The sequence below is a fragment of the Diadema antillarum genome, unplaced genomic scaffold (assembly GCF_040938485.1).
Source record: "Diadema antillarum isolate AM-2024a unplaced genomic scaffold, OU_Dant_1.0 seq00000889_RagTag, whole genome shotgun sequence".
Lineage (NCBI taxonomy): Eukaryota > Metazoa > Echinodermata > Echinoidea > Diadematoida > Diadematidae > Diadema > Diadema antillarum.
The window spans coordinates 1208139-1228598 of NW_027271753.1; the positions used below are offsets into that span (position 1 = coordinate 1208139).

At 38.3% G+C, this 20460-nt stretch overlaps 1 protein-coding gene across 1 annotated transcript in view; it reads right to left on the reverse strand.

The window, feature by feature from the left end:
- The window catches only part of LOC139740858 (egl nine homolog 1-like), a 42554-nt gene extending 32002 nt beyond the window's left edge, over nucleotides 1–10552 (reverse strand). Inside the window, exon 1 of the mRNA XM_071651439.1 lies at nucleotides 8221–10552. Coding sequence (XP_071507540.1) covers nucleotides 8221–9315 — 1095 coding nt within the window. The 5' untranslated portion in view covers nucleotides 9316–10552. The remainder of the gene's footprint in view (nucleotides 1–8220) is intronic.
- Between the last annotated feature and the right edge of the window lie 9908 nt (nucleotides 10553–20460).

Here is a 20460-nt window from a genome sequence, read left to right on the forward strand (position 1 = left end):
TAAAATTTTGACCTGAAATCAAAGAATCAAAAGCAGTCATAAAAATGCCAATAAATAGTCAGTAAAATCAGTTTACCTTGAATGAAAGAAAATTTGGAGCATATCTGGCAAACTTTGTACTGTTTCTATTACACATATGTATGTTTTAGTATAAAAACAAATGACTTGAAATACATTGCACAAAAGGGAGACAAATATATCGATGGAAAGCTTTGAGCTTGGACAGCTAGACTAGAGCAACTGCTGTCAACTGGGGTATTGCTGCCTTTTCATATGTGCATGGTTGTACAGAGTATGCCACAAGCATGTTTCTCATTTACATGTACATTGTAATTGTATACATTGTATGTGATCTACAAACAAGATACGGTAGACCTTTTGCATGAGAAAAAAGCAATGTTCATTTATTCCTATACTTGAGGTAGATCTGTATAAAACCCTAAGCTGGGAATGTACTAGTAATAAGGATCAGTGTATATACACAAATTCAATGATGTCATTCAAATAAAATTTGTTAGTGATGCATTGTATTTTGCCCCACTCTAAATTGACAAAAGAGATATACACCTGACACAAAAAGAAGAAGATGCAGTAAGTTTGATTGTTAGATACAATACAATTAATGATGATTTGATGTTTTGGAATCAGCATTTGGTTTGAACAGAAAATTAGAACAAGGGAATGCATATCACTGAAAGGATCTATAGGCAAAATGTTGGGAATTTACCCCAAATCCAATCAGTGCATCAATTCTTCACATTTATAGTACACCTGGATCAAATATCAATGAAATCTATCAAAGGATAGCTTTCAAATTGTGCTCCCCTGATCTGGAATAACACGGGATGGACTGCTGGATGGATGACCGCATCTCCATCACCCCTATCGACATCATTAGGCTTCAGTGATGAAGGGCTACATACAAACATCATACACGTATGTCATAGATGTAAACACTACATAGTCAGAGAATATCTATTTCATGGTTGTGACTATAATTAATGACCTCCTCCCACGTCACTCCTCTAAGAATAAAGCATGTAGTGAATTTGACAGAGATGGAGAGGAGGGGTGTTAGCCAAGACAGACGCCAAGATCCGCTCTGTAACAATCACTGCAGCGACATATTTCAACCATAAGCATTCGCTGGCATTTAAACCAATTAACGTTGACCGGGATGTGAAACGCAAGAACCACAATGTAATTCATTGTTGCACTACATGCGTAGCAAGTCCATGGACAAATTGTGTGGGATATTCTTGAAAAGAATTTAAAAACAATTACAGATATTGTTAACCTGTCATTATACTTTTGAAAATAAACAGGCAACTTATTACTTGTATGAACTTCATCAGTGTAGAGGGAACATTGATAGAGTGCATAATTTCAGATATTTAGAAAACATTGTATTTTATTTTCCTTGTTTACAACTAGGAAAACAATTCAAATATTTTACATACCATATATTTCTGAAGGTTTTCATTTTCATGAATTTCGTGAGTCGGGTGATATTCATGAATTTAACATCAAACAAAACTAACAACTCTGATCCTAACATGGATGCGACATGCATACCTCATGGTATGCATTAGGCAATTAGGTGATTTTGTGTTTTAATCTTATTCTATTGTTTTATTAACCAAGTAATTATTCAATTAATCATTTTAAGATATCTATGATTTTAATGAAATGTTATTCTGTTTTGTAATTTGATAGTCTTGCCTGTTTTGTGTCTTGCCTACGATATTATGTTAATGGATTTGTGTAGTTTTATGTAGTTTTTATTTGCTTTGTATCTATGATGATGAATCACGTTATGTATACTTGTTTTTATTGCACGGACTGACTGAAAAACAGCCGTGGCTGATGTTAGTACCGTGGTTAAAAATGAATGAATGAATGAGGCTACATTGTACATGGGGTCATCCAACAAGACCGACACCCAATAGTCATAAAGCCCACAAGTTCGATAATAAAAAAAGGTCTATGAGTCATACAGCCCATGAGTTCGACACTAAGCAAATAAGGCCCACGAGTTCAACACTAGGTAAAAACAGCCAACAAGTTTGACATTACAACACGGGGCTTACGTCATTGCTGAATTATGAATTTAACCTCTTGTGAAAATGTCAAAAAATCTCAATTTGACAAAAAGATCTACAAGTTTGTTTCACATTGATAATACAGCAATACTTACTGAAAAATCACAATTTTCCTTCAAATCTTAAAGGGGTAGAAGGTCTTTTGTCTATTGTCACTCAGCCATCTGACATTAAAAGGTGAATTCTTTACCTGGTGGAACTCTAACACACAATTACCTTCTAAGGATCATAAGCAAAATACAGCAGCTTTCTGTTACTAAATAAAAAAAGGAGAATAACCTTTTCAAGATTATGAAGTGAATTATACAATTGGTCAATTCCACCGAAAGGTTGCATTTTATGAAAATCAAACTATTGAGTATAGATGATTAATGAAGCTTAATTAGATGATCTGGTACTGTTTACTCAAAGCAACCTTTCACAATGGATATTTTGATACCTCATTTGTGAACATCGGTGAACGTGGAGTGGAGTTATGTCCGAAAAACCTTCATTTTTCATGAAAATTGCCAATTTTTGCAGAATTTATGTATCATTTCTGATACACTATTATGACCATAATACAGCTTGTGTAATTCTCAGAAGGCTTATTTTCTGAATGTTCTTAGGTCATAGATTGGTTTTATGATGTTCTAGAACTTGTTCCGGCATGAGTAAATATTATTCTGTCAATCTCAAAATGTGGTAGTTGATAGCGTCCCATAAGTCACGTTTTTGTGTCCCATCAGTCACACTGGTTTTCCCTATCCTGCTACTGTACCAATGAGTAGATATTCATACCACTTGGCTCAGGGTAAGCACCAACCCTTTGCTACATTCAGGAAAGAAAATATCTTTCCAGAGACTCTGTGTGTAAGAATATTTCAGAACTTACTTTCCCATGTGAAAAACGGTGGTCCTCAGATGTCCCATAAGTCACGACAGCAATTTTTCATTGCTGTACGTAATGCAATGATACTTTTCAAACTAAGTATGGTGTTTTCATAAACTGTGATATGATGGATCTAACCATGAACTGAGAAAAATGCATTTGATGCAACTATTTTCTCAAAATACTAGTTTGAAATTGCTGAAAATTGTCACTTTGTCCCATAAGTCACAATGGAATTGACCAATTGCCATTTGCTTTATTTCATATAGCTTACAACTCTCAGTAATTTCACAAGTATACTAGAACTACAAAAAGTTGTATACCATGTTACGTTATGTGGTTTCCACTTCAGTTGTTACTTTGTAGGCTGGACATTCATGTATGTGAATACTTGAACTATTATTCCCAATCAATCCCCCTGAGCTGTTTCATGGAAGTCTGAGGGCTGTGACCAATTGTTATTGGTTGTTCTTGAAAAAAGGGGGAGGGGTGGGGTGGTCAGGTGACTAAAGACAGTGGTACATTTGTTGTAAGTGAGGCCAAATGAATCAAGATGCCTCTCTCACGTTTGGTGACTATTATCTAGATCTAATGCTGCTTTCCATTCTTTGGGTGAACAAAGCACAAATGGAGATCAAATTGAGCGAATTATATTGGTTAATCATATCTCCTGTGGATCAAAAGCTTCTGACAAAACAGTCAGCATAGCACAGTGATACGTAATTGCATTCCCTTGAAGAAAGTGGCATTTTCTTTTGAGCTTCCTATTTTTGCCAACTTCATGCATCAACACAAAGTGGTTCAGTAGACAACATACAGCTGTATACAGTGCAGGAGGTCACTGGTTCAAGACCCAGTGAGAAAATCGAAGATGAGGCTGCTATTGTACACATACAATCTTTTATGATGCTTTTTTCCTGCCTTTTACTCAAATTAAGCATAATTGCAGGTCCTGAGTAAGCAGCAGCCGTGACTTGCATTAACCCTTAGCATGCTGTGAGTACCATTTGCAGACCTACATGTACCAAGTCTCACGCCTAAGGAGTGAGTCTCATTCCCTAGCAACCCATCTCACTCCCTAGCAACCCATCTCACTCTCATCTGCCCAGCAATCACTTTCTCATACCTCCCAGAAAGAAAAATAATATAAAAGATGTGGCAGGTAGACTTGATTGATCAATAATAAATAAACACTGGATGAGAAGCCCACTTAATAAGCTGAACTAAGTATAAGGTTTAACATTTTCCTTATCTATTTGTTGGCTGGAGGACCCAAAACTTCCTACATGGCTGTATGTTATGGATATTTTTCTTTTATAATCTGAAGAGGTTTCCAAAAATTCTGCCATCTACCAAGTCATGTCAGTCACACATTCTGTAGACTCATTTACCTTTGACCAAAATTTTGGCAGAAAATGCTCAAAATGACATCTTGCAGGACCATCTTTCATAACAAATTGATGAGAATTTTGCAAGTACAATAACAGAACAAGTGTGCACCAAATTGCACAATTTCTAACTCCACAGTGAAAAAGCTCCATTCGGGGAGGGGAAGGGGGGATCTGCTCTACCCCCGCCCCCATCTCCTTCAGTGCTTTTGCTACACTGTAAATCACACTTTCTCACTCCCAGCCAATTGAGAAACTTGGCATCTCTGCATTGGGCACTTGACATCTCCCTATAGCACTGTACACACCATCCAAAGTCCCTTGCACAGAAAGGTGTTTATAAACAATACCTCACTTCACTTCTTCAGAAGGAAAAGGTAAATCCCCTTCAAGTGGTCTGCATCTCATAGATTCTCATTAATAAGTGACCAATAGATACGTGGCCAATATGAACTCCTGTGTTCACTCCAGGAAACTGCTGCAAGTATTTCCAAATAAGCACAATTCACATTAATGCTAAAAAAAGGCATCTCAAATTTGTATGTACAGCTGTAACAGAAGCATCACCAAAGTAAATTGTGGATAAACTGTACTGGTGAGAGAGGAATGTTTTTTTTTTTTTTTTTTAAGTGAAAATAAAGGTTAATCTAAATTACACATGAAAATACTTTCTGGTAAAAGTATGACCTTGCACCAATCATTAATCAAAACAACTTCATAAAGTTGTCAAGAATGAGCCTTCACAACATGTAACCCATGACATTACCTTGAGATGATGTCCACTTTAAGCAAGCACCTGCTGAATACAACATGCTAAGCACAACATCTAAAATACAATGATATAATCAAACCCCTCATGCACCAAATGCATGTTACTTACTGTATTACAACAAAATTAACATCAAATTCCTAGTTTGATCAATTCAAATTCTGAAAATGTGATTTCCACTGATAAATGCTACATGTATTTCTCAAAGCCTATGACAGAAACGGTAAGAAATTCTCTGTAATCAGATAATGTCAGATGCAGGAAAATCTGCTTTGAAGTTGAGATGAGATACAGTCAAGCATGCATGCAAAGTATTATTAGCCATCTAAAAAGCAACGGGTCACTTCAAAATGTGAAAATTCCCTCCAGTTTCTGATTTCAAATGATTCAGACTTGTAAGTTTTGACTAAGATAGTTGAGAAATCACTCATTCTTATTTTTAACGATAAGCCATATTTCGCATCAAATTTACTAACAAACTACCATTTAGTGCATTTTTGTTGTTGTTGCTTTAATATCTGCAACATCACCATGGCAACACAGTGAAAGGCCACAAATATTATGTTTATTCAACCTCACTCACCAAAAGAGTCCCAATTTTTGCAGGAGTGTGTTTAAATGCATTGCAGGTCTTTCAATTACCACTTGTAGATCAATAATGCTTTCGCCTATGTAAATGACGGTGACATACAAATATTTTGTATGTGTGCTGTTTTTACCCTAACATGGTTGGATCATTGTGGCTACTGTACATACATCGTGTATCTTTATTTAGCAAAATTATGGAGAATGCAAAGTATCACAATGTAAAGTGTGGTCTCATGTTATGTTTTAAATTTATCTTTAATTTAGTGTATTACCATTCTGCTTGCTATGTTACATGTATATGCTGCTTTATCATTAGAAAGCTAACATGAACTTGACATGGTACTGCACTGTAAGAGAATGAAATATGATACTATTATGATCTTAATTATCTTTTTTTATTAAGAAGTTTATTCTGACTCCATGTATCCCTCCTGCATGCCATTCACTGAACATAGAATGTGCTGGTTCCTGTATTGTTGTGTTTTGTTGATGTTGTTATTGTTGGTTTGGAGTAGAATGAGCATTATGGGAAATTATATAACTGGGCCATACAGGGGTTGACTTGCTGATATTTTACCTTGGGTTACAGAATGGTATCCACATGAGTTTTAACTTTTCTTTCATGTCATTACAATCCAAATTTGGTGACAAATAATGAAATTATATCACTAGGCCTAAATACTGACAGTTGCATAGAAGTACAATGTAACAAATACCACTTTTACATTTGCCCACTACTTCTATGTACTTACTCAGACATTTCGCTAAAATCCAACAACCAGCCACTTGGATGAATTGCAGGGGTATGAATGGGTTATGCCCTTTTCTGTAAGGCTCCTTAACTGTGCAAAATGCGGCAATTTGGATTGCAGTCAGTATATTGTTAAAAAGTTGTTTTTGTTTTTTTCTCTCACTCTCGGGGATACAAACCTTGTATTTGAACAGCACTGCATTATCTGAAGGCTGAAAGGCAGTTTTGGTGGAAAAAGAGTACCAGTATGTTTACTTTTCCTGCAATAGACATGTAGGCCCTACCATAATACAGTTTTGGAAACACAGTATTTTCCATGACTCCATGTATTTGAACAGCACTGCATTGGCTGAAGGCTGAAAGGCATAGTTTAGTGGAAAAAGAGTATGTTTACATGTAGGCCCTACAGTAAATCAATTTTGTAAACACAGTATTTTCCATGAAACCTGGAGTATTTTAGGCAAAAAAAAAAAATACAAAATACTTCAAAGCATCTCTCCTCTCTCTCCCTGTCATGCTGCTCCTCCTGATTGGGTAAAGAATAGAACATATGAACAGCAATCTACCACACACCTGGCAAAAATTGCCACATGTTCACCCTACATTGAGAATGTATGCATGGTACTTTTTTACGATATAAAAGATTATGTGACTGTGCACCTCAAAACGAACATAAAGTCGCACACTTTGATTTTGCGTGAGGACTGAAAATAAGTGAAGTGGGTCAACCTAGCCGAACTTGACTTTTTCATATTTTCTGAAAGAGAGAGTCTTCTTTTACATTATGCTAAAATTTGGTATCATAAAACGGGCAGGAAAGTGTATTTTTTAGCAGTTTATCTCGAACATTTTTGGCAGAATAGTGTAATTAGGTGTGTCTTTAGAATCCCTTTTTCATTTCTGACAAACCTTGTCCACACTCTTCACTTTCAACTCTAATAACTTTTGAAAGGATAGTGCTACTGCTTTGAAAGTTGGCATTAATTATGAACAGAATGTGTTAATGAGGCATGCTTGATTTCACTTTAATCTAATAATCCCTTCATTGTTGTTACATGTACTCTGGCGTTTTACTCCCTGTTTTTTTGTCCCATTCATTGCACAGCCAGCACGGTTTGGTAAAGATTAAGCGCTTGAATAGACACTGTACTTCAGAGCCTCTTTTCTCAGTTCATACTTTTCCTGAGTTTGTGCTTTCTTTCCAATATTTAGATAGGTTAGGAGAGTCCATTTGATTTGAGTTATACATCATTTTAAAGCTGAAAGTCTGTTCTTACAGAATGTGGTCTTAACTAAAAATTCATGTCTGGCGACTTTTTGTTTGTTTTGAGGTGCAGGGTCACATACACATGTATACAATGTGTACACTTTATGTATGCAGCATGATTATACTCTACTATAAGTAGACTACATATTCTACTATCAAAATACATCCCTCAAATTAAAGAGGGATATATTCTAATAGCAGATACAAATATATAGTGTATAGATACACAGACACATTGTATACAAGCTAATGTAAAGCCAAAGGCCTACATACTGTACAAATGTAGATGTACATACATGATGCAGGAAATGTCATTTATACTTTCTGGCCAGATATGATCGTCATAGTCAATAAACACCTGAAATGTGTTAGCATACATGTACCTTATTAAAATACCACATGTTCACTGTGTAGCATCTCATTTCAACAATAGGAGATAGATGCGTCATGACAGAAAGGACATGCGTGCATCAAGAAATCTCACCTTTGTCCTCCCATTGATAACAAGATTACCAAGAAGTCCCTGACATTGCATGATAATGGAGTCCATCTTTGAGATGAGCACACCGATTCCTGAGCACCCCTCTTCTGTTCCATCCACCCAAGTAATCTTGTCTCCTCTGATATCTTGGCTAGGGGTACTGTCTCTACTGTAAACAAGTTGTCCGTCTGTCATATTTCCTCCATCATGGAGCTTTTTCACCTCCGTCAAAATGTCTGACCCCACGCTTTCATTCAGAAATTTGTCCACCACACAAATGCCCCTTTCTTTCATGCTATTGACAATGTATTTAATTAGTGGTGGCAAATTTGGATTTCTTTGGCTGCCGACTTGACCGTCGCCTGAGATCTGACGATTGTATTTCAGCTGCGGCGACACGCCAACGGAATATGGTGTAGGCGACATGACGACTTTTGAATCGCTTATGTTTGTGGGCGCGCCTACAGTGAACGACACGGGAGACGCACTCAACGGACGGGACGGGTCCCCGTTGTTGCCTTCGTCCGAGTCCGTAAGCTCACCTTGCTCATCCAAAGCTTTCAACGTGTATGACTTCGTGCGGGGAAATAATTCGGTAGATTGGTCAGTGTCTTGGTCATATTGAAGGTCACTCACATCAGACAGACTGCTAAGGGAGCTGGTGGACATAAGACCTAGGCTCTGCAATCCTCTTGAGACCGATGAGGTTGAAGAGGATGAAGACATAGACGAAATTGACGATGAGGAGGAGCTTATATGCTGTAGTCCAACTCTATCATGTCTGTCGCCTGCAGCAGGGCTGGCACGTACTTTCCGTGCTCGAGCGCCGTGCAGTGATCCGCTGCTCGACCCACTCGTTCTCAAATTATGACTGCTTGATTTCGATTTTGATGAAGTTTCTCCCGGTGCAGTTCGACATGTCCTTTTGTGGGTTTGCCAGTGTATAATCTGATGTTCCTTCGAACAGTACCATGCATCTCGACATCGAGAGCACAATTTCAGATTGTCCATGGCAGTGCAGAGTTCATATGAGCACACGGGAGATAGGGGCTCCTTCCGATCACGTTCGTCACGTACACTGCCGCAGTGTGTGTCCATCGCATAATAATTTCTCTCTGTTGTTTTTGTGTTTCCTGCGAATCCCCTATTTATGCCGTCGGTGTTATTCGATGCGATGTGACTGTCAAAACGGAAACGTAGCAATGCGTACCTGGCGTTTCTCTAAATTGCTGAGAGAGTCATGATTTTCTTGCGGCGGACAGATTCCCAAACGGATTGTATGATAGATAGAAGTACATCTGTACTGCCACTCGTACGTGAAGAAATCACCGGTTCTCTACCACTACGAGTGTCCATGCATTCGCGAGCCCACACAGTACACTACAATGCTGCTCTCTGTGATGAGAAGCGGACCAAGGTACCACAAAACGCACGTGAATAAACTAGGCCTGCCTGGCTAATGTCAGAGCTGTGAGAAACCTCGGCCGCAGAGCGTATGTTTACATTGATCACATGACTCAATATTTACATCTACCCTCAAATAACCGCCTCTCGAGTAAAGATGAGTAGAGTTACGTGCAGGCTCCAGAACAGATCTGCAATTCATTTGCATTCCATCCAGTTGACAGCTGACCAATAATTCGCCCGCAAGAGTCCAGTATCAACCTTGTCACTCCGCAAAGCCCTACTTTTATTTCAAACCTCTGATTGGCTACAGCACTTCCCTCCTTAGAGTAACCACAACTTTTGCCCAATCGAATCGCGGAACTGGGGTTAACGTGATATCGTGGAAAGCCTCGTGGAATTGCCAGTAGAACGGAAAGGGATAACTCACTGTACCTTTTGTATAACACATGACGTCACAAAATGGTGCTGATGGCGATAATCATTGCGACGATGACGATGACGATATAATGATAGTATTAGCAACGATAACAACAACAACAAAGATAATTACAAATATGATGAGAAGAACGAACAATATCAATATCAATAGTTGTTGTTGTCCATTTTCCATATGTGAAGATGGCTGGATAGCCCATATTCAGCTACACTAAGCTGGTCTTCCATGGGGTCCAGTTGGATGTGGGGTGGGACCACTTCACCGGGTTAGACACCCTGCTCTTTGCGATGAATGAATGAAGCGGGATCTTTTACGTGCATGAGCTGTGACTCTCTCATACACGGGACCTCCATTTTATGTCCTATCCGAGGGACAGAGTGTTTTGCCTCTTGCTAGAGGGGACGGTATGTTTACACACAACATTGCTCAGTCCAGACTCGGGTTCGAACCCGGGCCGCGTGATCGTGAGGCAGACGCGCTACCGACTGAGCCAACTCACCGCCCTAGTGATGACCAGAAGGGGTGACAGTCATGTCACTGTACATGATAGTAGATAGGACACTAGCTTTTACATCTACGTACTTTGAAGATCTAACAAATTTACATAGCTGTGTGGGTTACACCAAAGGGAAGTGTAGGATGTAAATAATGTGGTTTGTCGGGGTATAAACCAAATCGAGGAACCTCCCACGCTGAAGAAATGCTGACGATACATTGATTGATCATCGTTACCACCTAGTACAAACTTTCGCTTTTAACATTCAAGAGCAGCTCTGATGTGATGGTACCTAGCTCTTCAGAAGCTACTTGTGTAACAGCGGATATCATTAACGTGCAAAAGCTCCATATCCATTACATTCACAGTGTAATGAATGAGAGGAAAGATAATAATGATAGATTGTATACGTGACAGTCGCTTCGTACATTCTTCTTGCGATACGTGCGTTTTGTGTCAGTTTAATCTTTAACAACGACTGAAAATATTAGGACGATTGTTTCGGTTTGCATAAGTAAAGGAAGTTTTGATTTCATTTATCTATGCATATTCCTTCATTTTTAAGTGAGTTGAGATAGGCATGAATACCGGCTCACTCGCTTTGTCATACTAGGCCTACCAATGATTATACTATAATGTAGTGCTTTGAGAACAAGAAAATGGGATTCATTGCAATATAATCTTTTCCCTAATACAGGATCCTATAAAGGAATATCTTGACGCGACATGCCGCAAGATGTTGAAAAACAAAAATTTAACCAGACCTATATCTAGAAATATTAAATGTTTGAGTAATGAATAGATTTTATTTATTGCTCGATGAACTGAAGGTGAAATTACCGAAAAAGAGTACCTATACTGTAGTATAATAAGCCAGTTCGTAATAAAGGGCCTATATCTCACTAGGTACTGCAGGTGACTTCGCCGTGACTGGTGCGACTGATCAATCGCCGCGACTAAAGACAAAGACGTGGCTTGCGGTCTCACCAATTGCAGAAGCTCAATTGCAGAAGGAGACTCCAGGGCGACGTCCGAGACGTCTCCAAACAAGTTGACAATGACTTATTCGCCCGAAAGTCGCGGAGACGCCTCCACGACGTCTCCGTGACGTCTACGGTACGTCGCCAATTTGTCTCCGTATGAAAGATGTCTCGGAGGGTGCACGTCACGAGACCGACACTCACGAGTCATCATACAGCCCACGAGTCATAGAGCTCACGAGTCTGTTTGACTCGTGGGCTGTATGACTGGAGCTGTACAACTCATGGTCCTCTTTTCAATGTCGAACTCGTGGGCCGTATGACTCGTGGGTGTCGGTCTTGTGGGGTGACCCCGCCTCGGAGACCTCGCGCACAAATTCGTCTCCGAGACCGTGGCCGCGCTAAGGAGACGTCGTAGATACACCTCTGAAGCCATCTGGAGACTAGGGAAAGTCTCTGAAAAAAAAATGAACGTTTTCGATTCTCTGGCGACACCCTGGAGACCAGGCTAGTCTCCAGGAGACGTCGCGGGGACATCTACGCGACCACTCCTCGACCAGCGAAACTCGAGTCGCCACCAGGTCGTCTAAAGTTCCACTTTGAGCATGAGCATAAATGAGTCATTTTGTACATGCAATCAGGCATGTTGGTTTTTAGATTCATTGAGATAAGCATCTGTAATGTAATGATTATTTCATGTAATCCTTATGGTGGTTGCAAGCACATTCACCTGAAAGTAAGCCTGATATTTGGAAATATCAATAGAAAAAAAAAAGTTGTTAATGCAGTTCATACAAAACAATGAAATTGATGCCTGCCGAAGTGTCAATTTACGAACCATTCTGGTCACCTGGTGTATAAACGCAAGTACAAGTTCATTCTTTGTTTGGACATAAATTCCATAAACCGTAACGTAGGGCAAACTTATGATGTTAAAAACAGATTAAGTGTCTTACCAATTTAGCAAAAAATAAAAAGTAAATGGCATTTGTATACCAATGTGCATATGAGCTGTTGATTATCTCATTATGCATTTCCCCAATGATGATTCCTTTTTCTCAGTTGGTTAGGCAATTTCACTCGTTTCAAAGCAACATGATGCATAAGCTTGCCCGACGTAACAATCTATGGCATTCATGTTCAAACAAAGAATGAACTGGAGTAGAGGTTACCAGAATTGTTCATCTTTTAACACTTGGGGAAGTATATCATGTAATTGCTTTGCATTAAATTCATCAAAAATAATTTCTAGGCCTATATCAATATTGCTCAAAACTAGACTTTAAGGAACACTTTGTTGCTATCCGGTGGATATGCTAGTGAGCACCATTTATAGTAATTGCATGAATAATCATTTTTCCATACATCATAGGTGCTTATCTGAATTAATCAAGAAAAGAAAAATCTCTGTTATATACTGTATCACAAATCTTACCTTTTTTTTCTGCAAATGCACAAAATGGAACTTTGAACTGACTCTTTGTCGTGAAATGTCTTTTGATTTCATTTATTTTTTAAACAAAATAAAGGTTAATTAAAGCTCTGAACAATGTAATAAAAGGGTGATAGGTAGAACTTAAGAGGTAGTTGTCTTCGAAATTGAACAAAATCATCAATTAAAGCATTGTATTTTTGTACTCCAATGAAACTACCAATTTGTTGTATTTATTCATTTCTTCCTCATGTAACTTTAATTAACTCTTTAACACTCATACTATAGTAACTGTTTAGCCCATGTAGGCCTACTGCCGAAAGCACCGAAAGACAGCGTAAAATAATTCGTATATCCCGTCATGCAGGGCCGGCGCAGTGTTTTCAAAAGTGTGGGGGCCCACTTCCGGGTTTCATGAGCTAACAAGCCAAAAAAAAAAAAAAAAAAAAGGGGGGGGGGGGTCCTCAGCTTATCTCTCCCCGTCCACTTCCGGGTTTCTTCAGCTGACAAGCAAAAAAGGTTTAAAAAAAATAAAAATAAAAAAACAGGTCCTCAGCTCATTCTCCCATTTCCGGATGTTATAAAAAAAAGGTCAGAGAAAGCACATAACCTTACCGCCGCCATACTTCAAGATGTCTATCTATTTCTATTTTAGTGCCACTTACGTACTTCCGGGTTGAAAAAAGTGCGGGGGCCCAAAGTGATGACACCTTATGTATTCCTTTGTATGGTGCACAAAAAGTGTGTGGGGCTGAGCCCCCACGGCCCCCACGGCTGCGCCGGCCCTGTCATGATCAACAGTCCATTCATACCTTTCCACAAAATCAAGAAAAAAATCACAATATCTTAAAGTCTCATTAAATGAGCACATTGCAAGACAACTTAATAATGATAATCATCATAATGATAATGATAATGATAAAAACATTGATAATAAGAATGAATAAAATAATGATAATAATAACATTAAGGATAATGATAATAATGATACTAATAATAATACTAGTATGACTACTATTACTTCTACTGATAATGATGATAATGTATCATCATCATCATCACTGTCGTTATTGTTATGAGTGGTAATAAGAGTAGTTGGAGTGGCAATGTGCACGTAACGAGAGGAGGAGCTTGTCGTATTTACATGTGCGAATATTTTCTGATTTGTGGATACGTTTAAAATACGTCCCTTTTATAACCCTGGGAGCTTCCAGCCTGCGTGACCAATCGCCTCTGATGGGGTCCTTTAGTCAACTCCGAATGAGCACCGAGTTCTTCCATTCATTCACATATCCTCAGGCGCCAGGTCCGCATATCGCTCGACTGTGGTGCGTACGTGCGGATTTCAACTCGTCACTCGTCATTCGTCACGTATGCCACGCTGATGGAAGGGTGATTCAACAGACCGTAATATAGCTGGCCGGGCGACGAAGGGTGGACTTCGCTTTTTGACTTTGATTGTAGCTCCGACTGTCTCTTTTATTCCTCATCACATCAAGGGGAGTTGATTTACATCATGTAAACACGCATAAAAGACTTGGTTGTGAGGATGCTTTGATGTTTTTTTATGCTCGCCTGAAATGCTTTCTGGCTATGATTATTATGTTTTGATCGCTTTGAATGACACGTAACGGAAGTATAGTATCTTTCGGGTGCATCATGCAAATCTATCAATTATTTACGCAATAAGAATATTTTCTTCACTAGTTTGATTCTCTAAATGTCGATGATAATGCAATAAAATTGACTTTTCTTTGATTTGGAAACAGGCGTTATAATAAATATTCTTACATTGATTTCTGCCTGGTTTTTTTTCTTGATGTGACATTATGTGTTACTGCAGAATTTTGTTTCGTATTTATTTCCTTTCCCTTTTTTTCTGCTACGAAATCATATATCAGGCTAACTTCGAAGATGTAAACTCATATATTAAACAAACCATCGATTGAATATCATTAAAAGAACTATGGGAAATCTTATAATATTGACATCAGTATACTAAACGAAACATAACAGATTATGTAGAATATATACACATAGGCTAAATCAAAGAACATGACTAATAATGACTGGTGATTGAAATTCGAAAGTAATGCTGAAAAGGAGCAAGCGGCGTTTTCCATTTCAAATTTTGCATAACAAACGGACTCATTGTTTGATCGGTTGAATGCGTTCAGCACAGTTTACTACTAAACTGGTTATGCAGTGTATGTAGTAAAATCGACACAGAAAACATTCATCATACAGTCATGATTGAAAGTGAAAGTTCACCACGAAGATAATTGCACAATGAGACTGACTGTCAGTACTAAAACACACAGAGACTCACAATGTCAACGCCTCTTTGTTGTTAGTAAACAAAATAATGTTACCATGTGTACAGAGCAGGTTACTTTAATGAATAAACTCCGTCTGTTTTTAGCTGTTTTTTGCACATCATTTTGCGACAAACGTAATACAACACACTAGTATTTGTATTTCTTTTCATTGCTTTAACTGCTTTATAGGTGTCATTTTACATTCTTCGGGATTCTTCTGCGAGGTGGAATGTGTTGATATCTCAAGTGGATGTTACAGAGTAAACGTGAATGGAATATTGTTCTGTGCTTTTTATGGAATGGTCAAACGACTTTACATGAGATGTACCATGTCATATCTTGACAAATAGAGAACCCCCTCCCCCCCCCCCCCCCCATTTGAAGTTGATTGCAGCTAACAAGATAGGCAGGGAAGTTGAACCACCTGCTGCAATAAATAACAACATTAAAAAAACGGGAAAAATACAATTTGATCAAAGTCGCAAAATAACCTGAAGTAGTGGAATTACAAAATTACACATAAAATGTTACGTTTTGAAAAAAAAAAGGTAATACGGCTGAGTATCACCTTATTATGTAAATCAGAAATAGTTTTCCCAATGGCTTTTTAAAAACAAATCGGCAATTGCAGGCCAGTACTTACTTCATTTTTATGAATTTAACAAAGAGTCAAATACGCTCTGTAAATCGATTTTTTTTTCTTTTATGGATTAAGATCCTCAGTATTGATCATCCTAAAGCGGGAGAGAATGTTGATCGACTGATGATGACAAACTCATTCAATGAGAACTCGAGGCACAAATAAAAGTAAAGATAAATAAATGATATAATCTCGGTCAGTTTTCATAAAGTTTTCTTTAAAAGAAACACCCAAAAATAACTTGAAATGGAATGGGGTGTTATTTCATTAAGGACACAATTTTACCATAAGGTGGAGAACGATATACAGTATCATTCAAATTTTGGAGTTCGGTCCTAGAGATTATAAGGGTGAATTTCGTACATCATGACAATTTCAACCCAAGATGTCATTTCATTTATTGTTTGCCTATCGGGACCGTGCACTTCTTAGTCGCTTTACTGATGCTCTGTTTTCTGTCTGGGTTTGTAATTATTGATTGTTATCCTTTTAATTGCATGAAAGTTTATCCCCTTTTCATTTGAGTTTGTACTGGAAAAAAAATCATCAAATATTTAACGGATTAAATGTATATTCAAAAGCATATTTTGGATTTTAAAAAAATTAATCGTCTAGTGATTGGTTGAAAGAGTTCACGTGAATATGTATTTTCCAATATTTCAGAATGTTGGCCTGTTTGACACTCCATTGTGTACTACAATCGACCCTGCCTTAGGGGCCACCTGTCTATAGTGACCACCTGCCGTATGCGGCCACCGAAAAATCCCCCGAGACAAAAAGCCATGCTAAATACCCTGTGCATAGCGGTTATACCAATTTTGTTTCCCTCGTTAGATTTTAACCTGTCTTTAGCGACCACAGACTCAGACTGAAACGCAGCCAAGCCGATAATTCAGCGTGTTTTTTTTTCTTCTTCTTCTTCTTCTTCTTCTGCAGCCATGGCGATTGTTCATGGGTAGCAGTCCAGTGATGGCTACCGCTGCATTCACCAGCTATTCAGTAAGAGAAATGCACTCGTGAAAAGCTTGCTGTTAAGCACGCAACTGTGCAGCAGTTCGATCAATACCGACATTGCTTAATGCATGAAAAAGGTGCATACTTACGCACATAGGCCTACATGTTCATATTTTATTTACTTATGGATGCGTGGATGTACTAGGCAATACGGAAAAAAAATGTCGAATAACCTGTCTATAGCGGTCACATGTCTATAACGGACATTCTTTTCATTTCACTTGCTTGGCCGCTGTAGACAGGTTTGACTGTAATTGCAAAATGATGTCACAAAGCAATTATGACGACATTTTCCAACCAGCGCACAATTTGTGAAATACGCAATTATGACATCACAAAGCAATATTGACAAGCGCACTGTTTAGCACGCCATTCTGTGAATTGTAACAATTTCTAAAAAAGCAATTGTGACATCACAAAGTAATTCTGACACGCGCACTGCTTCGCACGCCATTCTGTGAAATGTTACAATTCTAACAAAGCAATTCTGACATCGCGCGCTGCCTCGGTCATAGTAGTTCTTTGTGAAATGGCACAAATAAAAACGATTGATTACAACTGGCAAATACACTAGTAATAATAATAATAATAATAATAATAATAATAATAACAATAATGATAATGATAATAATAATAATGATAGTAGTAGAAGTAGTAGTAGTAGTAGTAGTAGTTGTTGTTGTTGTAGTAGTGGCTACTTGTATAGTGCGTATCAAAAAAAGGTAATCCAACTTTGGAGGGCTAATATTTCGTAATTGTCAGCTATGGAGAGCTCAATGTTGGTTGTACGGAAAGAGGAACTCTTCCTCTTTCCATTGACACCTAATTATGTCGACAAATGGCATGCATGACTGCGCACATGAACTTTAAAGACAACAATAGCAAATTGCACTTTTTCCAAGTTTGCGTGTTATTGTGAAGGAACAGTGCAGGTCCCACTGCATGGATGAGCCTCTGTCAATGAAAGTGGCCAAGTAGGCCAGCATGTACGAATGCAGGTTTGTGTTTAGGTTTTTTTCTAACATTTTATGGTCCATAACCTGTAACATGGCCACCTGTCCAATAACTTGGTCGCTCCCACAGAGGCCAACCCACACACTCCATTTTTCTCTGTTCATATTCAACACATAGCTCCCAGTGACAAACCATGTCTTGAATATGAAGAGAGAAAATGGATAATGGTTTAGTCTTTATGAGAAGGACCAAGTTATCAACAACGTGGCCATGTTGAAGATTATGAACCATAAAAGATTAGAAGAAACCCTAAACACGAATCTGCAGTCGTGCAGGCTGGCCTAATGATATGAGCACTTTCATTGACACATCTCATCCAGGCAGTGAGACATGCATTGTTCCTTCACAATAACACGCAAACTTGGAAAAAGTGCAATTTGTCATGTTTGTATTTAAAGTTCATCAGCTCAGTCATGCATGAAGTTTTCAGCATAATTAGGTATCAATGGAAAGATGTAGAGTTCCCCTTTCCGTACAATCAACATTGAGCTCTCCATAGCTGACAATTATAAAATAATAGCCCTCCAAATTTGGATTACCTTTTTTTTCTTCTTCTTTTTTGATACGCACTGTATAGCGCACACGTCCACCTTTCGGTGCTCATGGCGCTTCAAAAAATGAAAAGATAGATAGATATACGTGTACATGTTCAAACATGACAATAGAGAAGAAAATGGCAAACAACAAACAAACACATACCAGATAAAGAATACAATTTTTCCGAACATTATAGACTGCAATTATAGTCGTCAGTATGAGAGGAACAGATCACATCATCGCATTTACCTCACAAATTCTCACCAAACATTTTCCCCTGGTGTTAAAAATTTTGATCCAAAATAAAACAAATATACTCTGCCTAATTTCGAGTTTCTGGTTAAAACCTTGGGCCTCGGTGTCTCCTAAAGTACTATTCACTCAAGGGTGCAGCCAGTGGCGTATCTAGGGAAAACGGCGCCCGGGGCAAGCGCGAAAATTGCGCCCCTAATTTCTGAAAAAGTGTTCAACCCCAACCCCATCCCGGTATAGGGACTTAAAACAAAGTCCACATGATGTGCTTTTTCAAGCACTTTAAAGGGGTCTTTTGAGGGTGATTTAAATGTAATGAATTTTGATAAATTTTGGCGAGCGAGCGTAGCGAGCGAGCCAAAAATTTTGGTATTTTAGCTTACAAAACATGGAATTCTTGTCATTTTTTGCTAATCAAATCTTACAATTCCAATCAAGATATACTGACGGCCTTATAGATAACGATTTATACCAACAAACTGCATGAGGAATTTCAAAAGTACTCTAAATTAGTACGCGCGAGTAAGCCGAAATTTGAAATTTGTATATTTCCACGTCATCATCACGTTTTGTTCTTATCTCTTTTTTTTTCTTTTTCATTTTTGATAAAATTTGACGGGGGAGCGAAGCGAGCGAGCCGAAAATTTTTCTATTTCAGCTTACAGAACATGGAATTCTTGTCATTTTTTGCTTATTAAATCCTACAATTCTAATCAAGATATAGTGACGACCTTATAGATAACGATTTATACCAACAAACTGAGGACTTATAATACTAGTACTCTAAATTAGTACGAGCGAGTGAGCCGAAATTTGCATATTTCCGCGTCATCATTACGTTTTGTTCTTACCTTTTTTGATTTGTTTTTTTTTGCCCCCCCCCCATATGTTCGAAACCGTTGGCGTCCTCTCTTGATCCAATTGGCGATCGCTTCAGAACGAATGAAATTGCAGCCGCTGCTCCGTGTACCATTTTCCTGCTTAATATGAAATGACATGTGTGAACACAATAGACATTGTCATTTTGTGCGCGTCATCGTCACGTTTTGTTCTTATCTTCTTCTTTTCTTTTCTTTTTTTTTTTGATAAATTTTGGCGAGCGAGCGCAGCGAGCGAGCCGAAAATTTTGGTATTTCAGCTTACAAAACATGGAATTCTTGTCATTTTTTTGCTTATTTAATCTTACAATGCTAATCAAGATAATAGTGACGGCCTTATAGATAAAAATTTATACCAACAAACTGTGGACTTGAAAAAGATACTCTAAATTGTACGAGCGAGTGAGCCGAAATTTGCATATTTCCTCGTCATCATTACGTTTTGTTCTAATCTTGCTTGATTTTTTTGCGCCCCCTTCCCCCCCCCCCCCCCCCCCCCCCGTATGTTCGAAACCGTTGGCGCATTCTTTTGATCCAATCGGCGATCGCTTCAGAACGAAAGAAATTGCAGCCTCTGCTCCGTGAAACATTTTGCTTGCTAAATATAAAATGACATGTGTGAACACAATAGACATGGTCATTTTGTCCTCGTCATCATCACGTTTTGTTCTTACCTTCTTTATTTATATGAATTTTGGCGAGCGAAAGCAGCGAGCGAGCCGAAAATTTTTGTATTTCAGCTGACAGAACATGGAATTCTTGTGTGAACACAATAAACATTGTCATTTTGTCCGAGTCATCATCATGTTTTGTTTTTATCTTGTTTGATTTGGTTTTCT